General features: G+C 41.8%; 1 protein-coding gene across 4 annotated transcripts in view; it reads right to left on the reverse strand.

Annotated features, from left to right (window-relative positions):
• Positions 1-14396, reverse strand: part of sfxn4 (sideroflexin 4) — a 103756-nt gene that overhangs the window by 23380 nt on the left and 65980 nt on the right. For all 4 annotated transcript variants that reach the window (XR_012096149.1, XM_073027884.1, XM_073027885.1 and 1 more), the window contains 3 exons: positions 8885-8947; positions 7341-7409; positions 5525-5615 (listed from right to left, as the gene is read on the reverse strand). Coding sequence is in view for 3 of the 4 variants with exons in the window: in XM_073027884.1 (XP_072883985.1) it covers positions 5525-5615; positions 7341-7409; positions 8885-8947 (223 nt within the window). In the remaining variant the exon portion in view is untranslated. The remainder of the gene's footprint in view (positions 1-5524; positions 5616-7340; positions 7410-8884; positions 8948-14396) is intronic.

The raw sequence follows: 14396 nt of genomic DNA on the forward strand, positions 1-14396 counted from the left end.
TGACAATGGAAAAGCATGTATGGATCCGGAGGAAATAGCAGAAGTACAGGTGTCCCCTGTTATTCGAACGTTCGCTTTATGTCAACTCGCTGTTACGAAAGACCTATATTAGTTACCCGTATTCGCTAACAGAAGGTGTTTTCACTGTTACGAAAAAAGGCAGTGCACGCTGAGCAGCCAAGCTCCTCCCCCGGAACTGCATTCTAGCCAGCATTACTTAAACATGTGCCTGTGAGCATCTGTGCTTTATGTCAATTTATTTTGTGCATCCGTTAACAAGATGAGTTCTAAGGTATCGGAAAAGTCTAAAAGAGCGCGTAAGGGTGTTACACTTAGCGTAAAAATAGACATAATTAAGCATTTTGATCGTGGTGAACAAAGTAAGGACTTAGTAAGTTTGGCTAAGGGTTTGTGGAAGTTGACGAAGATGATGTTGAAGAGATTTTGACATCCCATGACCAAGAATTGAGAGATGAAGAGCTGATGAAGAGGAAAGGATAACAATTGAAACCGAACGCAGTAGCGAACAGCCCGAAAGTGAAGTTGTCCAGGAACTGAACAGGAAGCAATTATATGAGATTTTTGCTGCGATTGACAACGCTACAATGATTGCAAGAAAGTGTGACTTTGATTTTGAAAGGGTACGTAGGTTTAGGGCATATTTGCAGGATGGTTTGAATGCTTACAAAGAACTGTATGATAGAAAAATGCGCGAGGCTAAGCAGACAAGCATACTGTCGTTTTTCAAGCCTTTCACATCAGCCACAGCAGACGACGAAACTCAATCTTCGACATCGAGGCAGGCAGACGTAGAAGAAGGTGATCTGCCTGCCCTGATGGAAACAGATGACGAAGAGATGACACCCCAGTGGCCCACCACCCCAACCTCTGATGACTCAGCCTTACACACCATCATCATTGTGCTAACTGTCTTCCTGATTCCGGTAAGTGAAAATACACTGGGCTTACATTATTTCTACTTTATATAGGCTGTGTATTTTTATGTGTTACTTGGTAGCTTCATGGCTTAAAGGCTGCTGGAAAGAGTGCTTCTGCCGGGAGTGCTTGCGCTGTGTGTTTTTACCGTGAGTGCTGCCGAGAGCACTTGCGTGAGATTTTCGCTGCAGTGGACAGTGCTGCAATAATTGTAGAAAAGTATTCCTACATTATATAGGCTGTGTATTTATCAGATCATTCATGCTTTTACTATATGTTACTGTTATTTTAGGTTTTATGTGTTATTTGGCATGATTTGGTAGGTTATTTTTTTGGGTCTGCGAACGCTCACAAATTTTTCCCACATAAATAAATGGTAATTGCTTCTTCACTTTACGACGTTCTGGCTTACGAACCGTTTCTTAGGAACACTGTACCTTCGAATAGTGGGGGGAACCTGTATTTAATGTATACTTTGCTTCAGTATTCACTGCGGAAAAGGATCTTGGTGATTGTAGAGATGACTTGCAGAGGACCGAAAAGCTTGAGAATGTAGATATTAAGAAAGAGGATGTGCTGGAACGTATGGAAAGTATCAAGTTGGATAAGTCACCAGAACCGATTGGGATGTACCCCAGGCTACTGTGGGAAGTGAGGGAGGAGATTGCTGAGCTTCTGGCAATGATCCTTGCATCATCAATGAGGATGGCTGAGGTTCCAGAGGATTGGAGGGTTGCAGATGTTGTTCCCTTATTCAAGAAAGGGAGAAGGGATATCCCAGGAAATTATAGTGCAGGTCGGTGGGACTAGGTGAGAGTAAGCGTTCGGCACGGACTAGAAGGGCCAAGATGGCCCATTTCCGTGCTGTAATTGTTATATGGTTATAGGCCAGTGAGTCTTACTTCAGTGGTTGGTAAGGTGATGGAGAAGATCCTAAGAGGCAGGATTTATGAACATTTGGAGAGGCATAATATGATTAGGAACAGTCAGCATGGCTTTGTCAAAGGCAGGTCATGCCTTACGAGCCTGACTGAATTTTTTGAGGATGTGACTAAGCACATTGATGAAGGTAGAGCCGCAGATGTAGTGTATATGAATTTCAGCAAGGCATTTGAAAAGGTACCCCATGCAAGACTTATTGAGAAAGTAAGGAGGCATGAGATCCAAGGGGACATTGATTTGTGGAACCAGAACTGGCTTGCCCACAGAAGGCAAAGAGTGGTTGTAGATGGGTCATATTCTGCATGGAGGCCAGTGACCAGTGGTGTGCCTCAGAGATCTGTTCTGGGACCCTTACTGTTAGTGATTTTTACAAATGATCTGGATGAGGAAGTGGAGGGATGGGTTAGTAAATTTGTTGATGACACAAAGGTTGGGTGTGTTATGGAGGGCTGTCAGAGGTTATAGCGGGACATTGATAGGATGCAAAACTGGGCTGAGAAGTTGCAGATGGAGTTCCACCCAGATAAGTGTGAGGTAGTTCATTTTGGTAGGTCAAATATGATGGCAGAATATAGTATTAATGGCAAGACTCTTGGCAGTGTGGAGGATCACAGGGATCTTGGGGTCCGAGTCCATTGGGCACTCAAAGCTGCTACGCAGGTTGACTCTGTGGTTAAGGCGGCATACAGTGCATTGGCCTTCATCAATCGTGGGATTGAGTTTAAGAGCTGAGAGGTAATGTTGCAGCTATATAGGACCCTGGTCAGACCCCACTTGGAGTACTGTGCTCAATTCTGGTTGCCTCTTATCATCTTATACACCTCTATCAGGTCACCACTCATCCTCCATTGCTCCAAGGGAAAAAGGCCAAGTTCACTCAACTTATTCTCATAAGTCATGCTCCCCAATCTCAGCAACATAGAAAATAGGTGCGGGAGTAGGCCATTTGACCCTTCGAGCCTGCACCGCCATTCAGTATGATCATCGCTGATCATCCAACTCAGAACCCTATACCTGCTTTCTCTGCATACCCCCTGATCCCTTTAGCCACAAGGGCCATATCTAACTCCCTCTTAAATATAGCCAATGAACTGGCCTCAACTGTTTCCTGTGGCAGAGAATTCCACGGATTCACCACTCACTGTGTGAAGATTTTCCTCATCTCGGTCCTAAAAGGCTTCCCCTTTATCCTTAAACTGTGACCCCTCGTTCTGGACTTCCCCAACATCGGAAACAATCTTCCTACATCTAGCCTGTCCAATCCCTTTAGAATTTTATACGTTTCAATAAGATCCCCCCTCAGTCCTCCAAATTCCAGTGAGTATAAGCCTAGTCGATCCAGTCTTTCTTCATATGAAAGTCCTGCCATCCCAGGAATCAATCTGGTGAACCTTCTTCTTTGTACTCCCTCTATGGCAAGAATGTCTTTCCTCAGATTAGGGGACCAAAACTGCACACAATATTCCAGGTGTGATCTCACCAAGGCCTTGTACAACCGCAGTAGAACCTCCCTGCTCCTGTACTCAAATTCTTTTGCTATGAATGCCAAAATACCATTTGCCTTTTTCACCACCTGCTGTACCTGCATGCCCACCTTCAATGACTGGTGTACAATGACACCCAGGTCTCGTTGCACCTCCCCTTTTCCTAATCGGCCACCGTTCAGATAATAATCTGTTTTCCTGTTCTTGCAACTAAAGTGGATAACCTCACATTTATCCACATTAAATTGCATCTGCCATGAATTTGCCCACTCACCTAACCTATCCAAGTCACCCTGCATCCTCTTAGCATCCTCCACACAGCTAACACTTATGCCCAGCTTCGTGTCATCCGCAAACTTGGAGATGCTGCATTTAATTCCCTTGTCTAAATCATTAATATATATTGTAAACAACTGGGGTCCCAGCACTGAGCCTTGCGGTACCCCACTAGTCACTGCCTGCCATTCTGAAAAGGTCCCGTTTATTCCCACTCTTTGCTTCCTGTCTGCCAACCAATTCTCTATCCACATCAATGCCATACCCTCAATACCGTGTGCTTTTAGCTTGCACACTAATCTCCTGTGTGGGACCTTGTCAAAAGCCTTTTGAAAATCCAAATATACCACATCCACTCTACTAGTTACATCCTCAAAAAATTCTATAAGATTTGTCAGACATGATTTTCCTTTCACAAATCTATGCTGACTTTGTCCGATGATTTCACCGCTTTCCAAATGTGCTGTTATCACATCTTTGATAACTGACTCTAGCATTTTCCCCACCACCAATGTCAGGCTAACCGGTCTATAATTCCCTGGTTTCTCTCTCCCTCCTTTTTTAAAACATCCTTATAAATCTGATCTGCACCCTTTCTATGGCTTCCACATCCTTCCTGTAGTGAGGCGACCAGAACTGAGCACAGTACTCCAAGTGGGGTCTGACCAGGGTCCGACATAGCTGCAACATTACCTCTCAGCTCCTAAATTCATTTCCATGACTGATGAAGGCCAATACACCATACACCTTCTTAACCACAGAGTCAACAAGAGATCAATAGGACAAGGGAGAATAGTATTTTGGCACAGACTAGATGGGCTGAAGAGCCTATTTCTGAGCTGTAGTGTTCTATGACTCTAGTGCCTTGCAGTCAGGTTCGAAAGGCAGCAAGGAAATTTGAGTCACTGCTGACGAACTCCCCAAATGTGTTTGTGGGACATCATACCTGACAGCTTCACCACAGCAGAGCAAGAAACACAAAAGGCATGTAAAACAAATTGCATACTCATTTTCCATGCTAATGTAACATTCCTGTTAATTAAATGTGCCATTTCATTTGGTGAGTATTAATTATGTACCTATAATATATGAGTGCAACACTTCTTTCTCTCCCTGCAATGGATGCTACATGTAGGCAAAGTGTCAGTGCAGAGGGAAGGCCCTATCTTTCTCCTCACTCTCATTTAGAACCTACATTTCATTGTAATTCACAAGAACATTGACCCCATGGCCTGTATGACTACATTAACCAATTAGGGACTCACCAAAGCACTGGAAAGATGCACACATAAAATGTTGGATGACCTCAGCAGGTCAGGCAGCATCCATGGATATGAACAAGCAGATGATATTTTGGGCCAAGATCCTTCTTCAGGAATGAAAAAAATACGACTACAAGGTCTGCAAAACCCTCAAAATCTACCGGCAGGATAAGTGAACTAACATCCATACCCTCTCCCAGGACAATATCCTCGGCACTGACAAGGAGCAGGCCATAATTGTTGTATACTAGCCCCCAATCCATTCTAGATTTCACCAAATCAAGAGACTACTAAATTAACAAAGAAAAAGATTTAAAGCTGTTCTCAAAGCCTGTGTGAGAGAATGTAATATCCCCATCAGCTCATGGGAATTCCTAGCCCAAAATAACAGGGTGCATTTGGGATGAGTCTATTTGCAGGGGACAATGAAGAGCCTACCACAAGCAAAAAGAGAGCATCACCCACCCAAACTGCCCATCCCAGCAGATGTGCCTTGCATATTACTGATGCTGTACTCTGGATTCCACATTGGCCTCATCAGCCATTTCAGAATATACAGAACTGTAGTGGAAACAAGTTAGACAATTGCTTGGGATCAAGCACTGGAAGCAGCAGCATACTTACCAAGAACAGGAACTGGCAGAACCTTCGTAAAGAGAGTGCGCATTGCCCGACTGTTTAATCCATAGCGATACACCATAAATTGAGGGAAGACCTAAAAACATGAGCAGAACGTCATTTTAAATGTTGTACAAGTCTAAACTCATTTAACAATGTAGGAGTGATTGACAGTTAAAGAGCAACAGGAACTTTGGAATTATTATACACCCACAACTCCTGCTGAAACTGTATGTGAGGATCAGAGCCCCAAATTATTTAACCATCCAACTTTGCAGTCACCAAATCGTACAGTAACAAAACAGGCTCTTCAGCCCAACTGGTTCATTCAACCTGGCAGAGTCACACAATCAAACAAGACAGAAACAGGATATTCAGCCCATCTGGTTCATTGAACCTGGCACAGTTACAGAATTGTACAGGACAGAAACAGGCTCTTCAGCCCATCTGGTTCATGGCAGCCCAAATGTTATCTAAGCTGGTCACACTTGTCCAAGTTTGGCCTTATCCACCTAAACCTTTTCAATCCATTTACCTGTCCAGGTACCTTTTAACTATTGTTAAAGTATTTAGCGCAAATCACTTCCTCTGACAGGTATACTGACTACCTACTGGGTAAAAACATTGCCCCCAAGATTCCTATTAAATCTCTCCCTTCTCACCTTAAACCTCACCCTCAATTTTTTGATTTCCCAAACCTGGGGAAAAGACTGTGCATATTGACCCTATCTATAGCTGTTTCTGCACCTCTATAAGATCGACTGTGCTCCTATCCCAACCTGCTTAACCAGTCTCCATAACATAGTCCCTGGCAACATCCTCATAATATTTTTCTGCATTCTTTCCCACTTAATGGCATCTTTCCTAGAGCAAGGTAACTAAAACTGAATATAGTATACCAAATGCGGCCTCACCAACGTCTTGCATGGAGTTAAAGTCACGGACAGCATGGATATGACAGCACCAAAAGCCTTCTTTTCAAAATGAAGCTAAATCATATCATACTCACATCTTCAGAACAAAATAAACTAACATGGGGGAAGATGTGAGGTTATCAACAAACTGACACCAGCTCATTCACAGCCCAAGGACACAGACAAATTGGATGCATATACATCCAGTTCCATGTGACCATTGGCCTGCATGGCATATTGTACATAATTTCAGTGTAATTAAGCATTGCTAAATGCCGATTTGAATTTTGGTGAAGTGAACATATTTTAAGAACAGAGATAGGTGCAGGAAGCAAGTATTGCAGTTGCATTTTGTAACTACATTTGATGCTCAGAGCATTTCTTCAAATAAACAAAATAAAATTGGGGAAAAAAGGCAAAACATATGCAATCCAACTGGCAGAAGTGGCTCTGCTTCAACCAGGGCAATCACATGCAATCCAAATGGCAGAAATGAAATAATTGTTGAGATAATGTTAACTAATGATAACTGATTTACTCTTTTGCACTAAATACAGTATAAGGCACATTGCCATATTATAATTGTTAAAACTATCAGAGGGTGGCATGGTAGTTTAGCGGTTAGCAAAACGCTATTACAGCACCAGTGACCTGGGTTCAATTCTGCCCTGTGGGTACAGAGTTTGCATGTTGTCTCCATAACCGTGTGGGTTTCCTCCAAGTGCTCCAGTTTCCTCCCACATTTCAAGGACATACGGGTTACTAAGCTAATTGGATACATGGGCACAATTGGGCAGTGTGGGCTCATTTGGGCCGATACGGCCTGTTACCATACTGCATCTCTTAATAATAAAGAAAATAAAATTCATCAAGTCACTTTTCAGAATCATATTATTCTGATTACATACTCCCAAGCACGTAGTGTAGGACACAGCTCCAATCAGGAGGAGAACTTCACTTAAAGGAATCTTTTCACTCTAAAAACAATGAAGAACATTTTTGAAAAGAGTTACTTTGGTTCAAAGATAATTCAGATAATTATTAACAAAATATACTTATTGAAATATCTTTGTTATTTTCAAAATGAAACTGTTGTATCACATTCAGAAAGTTTAAAGAAAGATATATGGGATATGAAGAATCAATTGTTTCAAGACGGAAGGATTGAGATAAAAGTGAACAGCCAGGTCTGGAATTAAAGATTTTGTTCAACATCAGTCAGTATGTTGTTTCTCCCAAACACTACATTTTATCTGTCATCCATCACTTGGTTCCATCCGTCTTTTATCTTTGGTTCCCTCTCGTCTGTAGAGCAGCTCTAGCTGCTCTTGCATTACCATTCAGGCATTATTAGGTAAGGAAGGGCTGGTAAGGAAGGCGGGCTCTGTCGTGGGCAAAGTACTGGAGAGTTTAACATCGGTAGCTGAGCGAAGGGCGCTGAGTAGGCTACGGTCAATTATGGATAACTCTGAACATCCTCTACATAGCACCATCCAGAGACAGAGAAGCAGTTTCAGCGACAGGTTACTATCGATGCAATGCTCCTCAGACAGGATGAAGAGGTCAATACTCCCCAATGCCATTAGGCTTTACAATTCTACCGCCAGGACTTAAGAACTTTTTAAAGCTATTATTAATGCTTTTTGAGATAGTGATTTAGATGCATATCATATTTTTTACTGAGTTAAGTATTGTATGTAATTAGTTTTGCTACAACAAGTGTATGGGACATTGGAAAAAAGTTGAATTTCCCCATGGGGATGAATAAAGTATCTATCTATCTATCTATCTATCTATTACAGAGCAGGTGGCATTGGCAGTGTTGAACATGCCTTGATCATGACCACATTCTGATGCAAATGTTACAGCCATGGCATTTGTCAAATGTTAGGTTTTGGGGAGATTTCATATAATGTAATTCTGGAAAATTGCTGCTCAGTATGTTAATGAGGAATTAGAACCACATACAGGCTAAACTTGGCAGGACCCTTCAACCATCAGCCTCCTGAACCTTCACTCACCTCAATTCTGAACTGATTCCACAAAGTATGGACTCTACATTCCAAGGACTTTACAACTCATAGTATCAGCATTATTTACTTATTTGTATATTTTTATTGGTACAGTTTATCTTCTTTTGCACATTAGCTGTTTGTCAATCTTAGTGTGTAGTTTTTCATTGACCCTATTGTATTTCTTTGTTCTACAGTGAATGCCTGCAAGAAAATTAATTTCAGTGTAGTATATGATGACATATGTGTGCTTGGGTGAAAATAAATTTAATTTGAACTTGGAACTTTAGAATACAGATTTCCATCACTACAAGAACAATTTGGGGTTTTACAATTATTTTGCCAATAATTCATAAACAAAGTCAATGTAAGTCAAAGTCAATGAAATCAATGTACACATTTAAACAGATACATCACAAGTTGAAAGGAATGGTACTTACTTTACCAGCAGTTTTGTTTCCATTTGCCAGGTTGTATCCTGCACTGTATGACTGAAAGAGGAGCTACACAAGATAGATAATATTAATCACATATTCTAATGACAAGCTTTGTTAAGATTTATATAACAAAAATCACATCATATACACCTTTAACATAAAACCTTGAGACAGCAGGCTGGTGAGAAAAATCCAGAAACTGTGTGTATTTCTGCTTCAGTATTTTAGTTTAATTTAATTGATCCAATTGATAACCCATGTAATGAGGAATTCTAAAATTGAGACACTCACGTCTTTTTAAAAAAAATGTTTTGCACCACTTAACTATTTAATATACATATAAATACTTAGCATAATTCAGTTTTATTTCTATATTTTCATGTATTGCTTTGTACAGCTGCCACAAAGTTAACAAATGTCACGACATTATGCTGATATTAAACCTGATTCTGATTCCTACAACAGGTCAAACATAATGGATTGAAACAACAAACAAAAAAAAACATTCAAGGTGTGAACCTTTCATCAGAATGTCTTGAGTAAGGACAGACAGATGTTGGCAGGCCCTGAGGATGAGGGCTGGTGACCCCCAAGGTCAGCGAATCCCTGTGTTGGACGTCATTGTGGGGCAGGTCCAGATTCAGAGGTGCAAGGTCAGTCAGAAGATCCAACGATCCTCAAGAACAGAGGCCGAGTCGGAAAGCACTGAGGATGAAGAACAATGAACCCCAAGTTTAAGGACCACAGTTGGCAGGCCCCGAGGACATAGGACCAATGGAGATGGGGAAGTAGGAGGTGGTGGGGGGGTTGTTTTGCTGTTGTAGGTTGGCTGCGTGTTATTCCACTGAACACTATGTTGGCAGGAAATGTGGCAACACTTGCAGCCTGCACCCAGCACATTTTCAGACTGTGCTTCACCTAACATTCACCTAATATTTTGATGTACATACAAGTAATCATTTACTTATAAATCTAATCTATAAAGGTGGCATTGCCAATCATCGAGAATATGGTAGATCTTCTAATCAAGGAGAATCTTTCTTCTGTCTCCACAACCCTGATTCTTTATTTCGAGAGATCGATCAACCTCTGCTTGGAAAGAATGCAGTGTCTGTACCAGTGATTTACCACTCTCTGCTTGAAGAAATATTTCTGAGGGTAGAGAATGTTGAATGTACAGTTTGATTAAGCAGTCTTATTCGTTTAAATAACTTATTACAGGTTATATGTATAAAGATGTGAATTACGTATGTTAACACTCTACAACATGATGTGTGCACACCTCGCTTAAAGTAAACACGAAGTTAGATTCACATTTCAGACTCCTGTGTCTTCCTATGAATTACTTTAATTTTAATGTTTTGAAGTTACAAAACATAACATTGGTGACATGGTATTTTTTTGTAAACGACCCCGAGACGGCTACTGACCTGTTAAAGCGCAGTGAGGAATGGTGAGCAAAAAACAACGCAGCACATACAGAGATAATTGAGGTAAAAAAAAAGGCAGAAAACAAAAGAATTCATGGGTTCATAAACAGTGAGTACCAGGTGATAATAATCATTAAAAAAAGTAGAAATGGCGGCTACGTCAGAAAGATGGACGCATTCAATTGCTCAGCAGGTAACTGGCTCATATACACTGAGCTAATTAAACAGTATTTAGAAGCAAATGAAATAGCCAATGAGAAACAAGTACCAATTGTGCTGAGTGCATTGGGTTACAGGTTTCCCCCACTATTTGAAGTTACAGCGTTCCTATGAAACGGTTCGTAAGTTGGAATATCGTAAAGTGAAGAAGCAATTACCATTTAATTATATGGGAAAAATTTGTGAGCGTTCACAGACCCAAAACATAACCTACCAAAACATGCCAAATAACACATAAAACCTAAAATAATAGTAACATATAGTAAAAGCAGGAATGATCTGATAAATACACAGAATACTTTTCTGCAATTATTGCAGCACTGTCCACTGCAGCAAAAACACACGGCGCAAAGCGCTCCTGGCAGAAACAATCTTTCGAGTAACCTTTAAGCTATGAAGCTACCAAATAACACATAAAAATACACATCCTATATAAAGTAGAAATAATGTGTGTACAGTGTAGTTTCACTTACCGGAATCGAGAAGAGAGCGAGCACACTGATGATGGTGTGTTAGGCTGAGTCGTCAGAGGTTGGGGTGGTGGGACACTGGGGTGTCATCTCATCATTGTTTTGTTTCCATCAAGGCAGGCAGGTCACCTTCTTCTATGTCTGCCTGCCTCAATGTCAAAGGTCAAGTTTCATCATCCGCTGTGGCTGATGTGGAAGGCTTGAAAAATGACAGTATGCTTGACTGCTTAGCCTCGTGCATCTTTCTATCATACAGTTCTTTGTAAGCACTCAAACTATCCTGCAAATATGCCCTAAACCTAGTACCCTTTCAAAATTAAAGTCATACTTTTCTGCAATTATTGCAGTGAAAATCTCATGCAATTGCTTCCCATTCAGTTCCTGGATGACTTCACTTTCGGGCTGTTCCCTACTGCGTTCGGTTTCAATTGTTATCCTTTCCTCTTCATCTCTCAGTTCTTGGTCATGGAATGCCAAAACCTCTTCAACATCATCTTCGTCAACTTCACACACCCTGAGCCAAACTCACTATGTCCTTACTTTGTTCACCATGATCGAAACGCTTAAGTATGTCTAGTTTTACGGTAAGTGTAACACCCTTACGCACTCTTTTAGGCTTTTCCGATACCTTAGAACTCATCTTGCTAACGGATGCCCAAAATAAATCGACATAAAGCACAGATGCTCACAGGCACATGTTTAAGCAAAGCCGGCTAGAATGCAGTTCCGGGGAGGAACTTGGCTGCTCAGCGCATGCTGCCTTTTTTCGTAACAGTGAAAACACCTTCTGTTTGCGAAAACAGGTAACTAATGTAGGTCTTTCGTAACAGCGAGTTGACGTAAAGCCATCCAGTTTGCTTCGAAGTTTGACTGTTCCAACCAAACCAGTAGAAATTAGCTTTGCTGATATAGTGAAAGTAATGAAGGAACATCTAGAACCAAAACCCTTGTTGATTGCAGAATGCTTTAAGACCGTAAGACCATAAAATGTAGGAGCAGAAGTAGGACATTCAGCCCATTGAGTCTGTTCCACCATTCAATCAAGGCAGATCCAATTCTTCCAATCATTCCAACTCCCCTGCCTTCTCCCCATACTCTTTGATGCCCTGGCTAATCAAGAACATATCTATCTCTGCCTTAAATACACCCTATGACTTGGCCTCCACAGCCGCTTGTGGCAACAAATTCCACAGATTTACCACCACCTGACTAAAGTAATTTCTCTGCATCTCTGTTATAAATGGACGTCCTTCAATCCTGAAGTTATACCCTCTTGTCCTAGACTCCCCTACCATGGGAAATAACTTTGCCATATCTAATCTGTTCAGGCATTTTAACATTCGGAATGTTTAATGAGATCCCCTCTCATTCTCCTGAACTCTAGGGAATACAGCCCAAGAGCTACCAGATGTTCAGATTCAGATTCAGATTATTGTCATTTAGAAACCACAAATGCAATGCAGTTAAAAAATGAGACAACGTTCCCCCAGAATGATATCACAAAAGCATATGATCAAACGGACTACACCAGAAAATCCAAGTAACGTTTGGCAATCCCCAATCCAGAGTCCAGAGAGGCTGCTGTGTATTAATATTGCGCTACCGTCTGGCGCGTTCCCCGGAAAGGAGCTCCAAATCCACCAGACAAAAACAACACCAAAAACTAAAGCTACAAGACCTGCACAAAACCACATAATTATAACATATAGTTACAACAGTGCAAACAATAGCATAATTGATTAAAAAAACAGACTATGGGCACAGTAAAAATAGTCCAAGATGTTAAAGGACTGTAAGTTCAAAAGAAATCACCACAGTTTCCACAAGTCCCCAGGATCCCGATAGACTCGCCATCCCACGCCGGCAGCAGAAGGGAGTACCCCCGCTATGGACTTCCAAGGCGCCGCCTGACTCAGCCTCGCAGACGCAGCACACACCAAAAGCGACCTGAGTCCGTTGAACCTCCGAGCTGATGACCATCCCCTCCGGCACGGCTTCTCCGAGCACCATCCTCTGCCGAGCGTATTAAGATGGCCCCGCCAACGGCCATCGGCAACGCGACCCCAAGGACTGGGGGCCTGTTCTTCCCAGCAGAGTCCCTCTCACAGCAGCAGCAGCAACGAAGAAGGTCTTCCTGGAATTTCCCAATGTTTCTCCATGCTTCCATGTCCATTTTCAATCGATTATGATTGCGCACAGCACCCCACTTCACAAATAACAGATAATCAGTTCCAGAGTGGCCACTGCAAGCTGCGTTGTGCTGTTCCTCACATGGTAACCTTTTCAATCCTGGAATCATTCTTGTGAATCCTCTCTGAACCCTCTCCAATGCCAGTATATCCCTTCTGAAATAAGGAGCCCAAAACTGCACACAATACTCCAAGTGTGGTCTCACGAGCGCCTTATAGAGCCTCAACATCATATCCCTGCTCTTATATTCTATACCTCTAGAAATGAATGCCAACATTGCATTTGCCTTCTTCATCACTGTCTCAACCTAGAGGTTAACCTTTACGGTATCCTGCACAAGGACTCCCAAGTCCCTTTGCATCGCTGCATTTTGAATTCTTTCTCCATCTAAATAATAGTCTGCCCGTTTATTTCCTCCACCAAAGTGCATGACCATACACATTTCAACACTGTATTTCACTTGTTGCTTCTTTGCCCATTCTCCTAAACTATCCAAGTATCTCTGTTTCCACAACACTCGTCCACTTATCTTTAGGTTTCATAACCAATATCAAAAGGAAGTAGAGTCCATTTCAGCATACCTGGCTGAATTGAAGAAATTGTTCGAAAGAATGCATTCAAAAACCGCTCCTAACTGCTGCACAACTTACATTTAAAAGTGCAGTTGAAATTACTCAGGGGTGTGTGCTTAGCCCACTGCTCTACTCTCTGTATACACATGACTATGGCTAGGCATAGCTCAAATACCATCTACAAATGTGCTGATGATACATCCATTGTTGGTAGAATCCCAGGTGGTGACGAGAGGGCGTACAGGAGTGAGATATGTCAACTAGTGGAGTGGTGTCACAGCAACAACCTGGCACTCAATGTCAGTAAGATGAAAGAGCTGATGTGGACTTCAGGAAGGGGAAGACGAAGGAACACATACCAATCCTCATAGTGGAATCAGAAGTGGAGAGAGTGAGCACTTCAAGTTCCTGGCACACACTCAGTGATTCAGGAACAACTCCTTAACCATATAACATATAACCATATAACAATTTACAGCATGGAAACAGGCCATCTTGGCCCTTCTAGTCCGTGCCAACGTTTACACTCACCTAGTTCCACTGACCCGCACTCAGCCCATAATCCTCCATTCCTTTCCTGTCCATATACCTATCCAATTTTACTTTAAATGACAATACCGAACCTGCCTCTACC

The sequence above is a fragment of the Hemitrygon akajei genome, chromosome 23 (assembly GCF_048418815.1).
Source record: "Hemitrygon akajei chromosome 23, sHemAka1.3, whole genome shotgun sequence".
NCBI lineage: Eukaryota > Metazoa > Chordata > Chondrichthyes > Myliobatiformes > Dasyatidae > Hemitrygon > Hemitrygon akajei.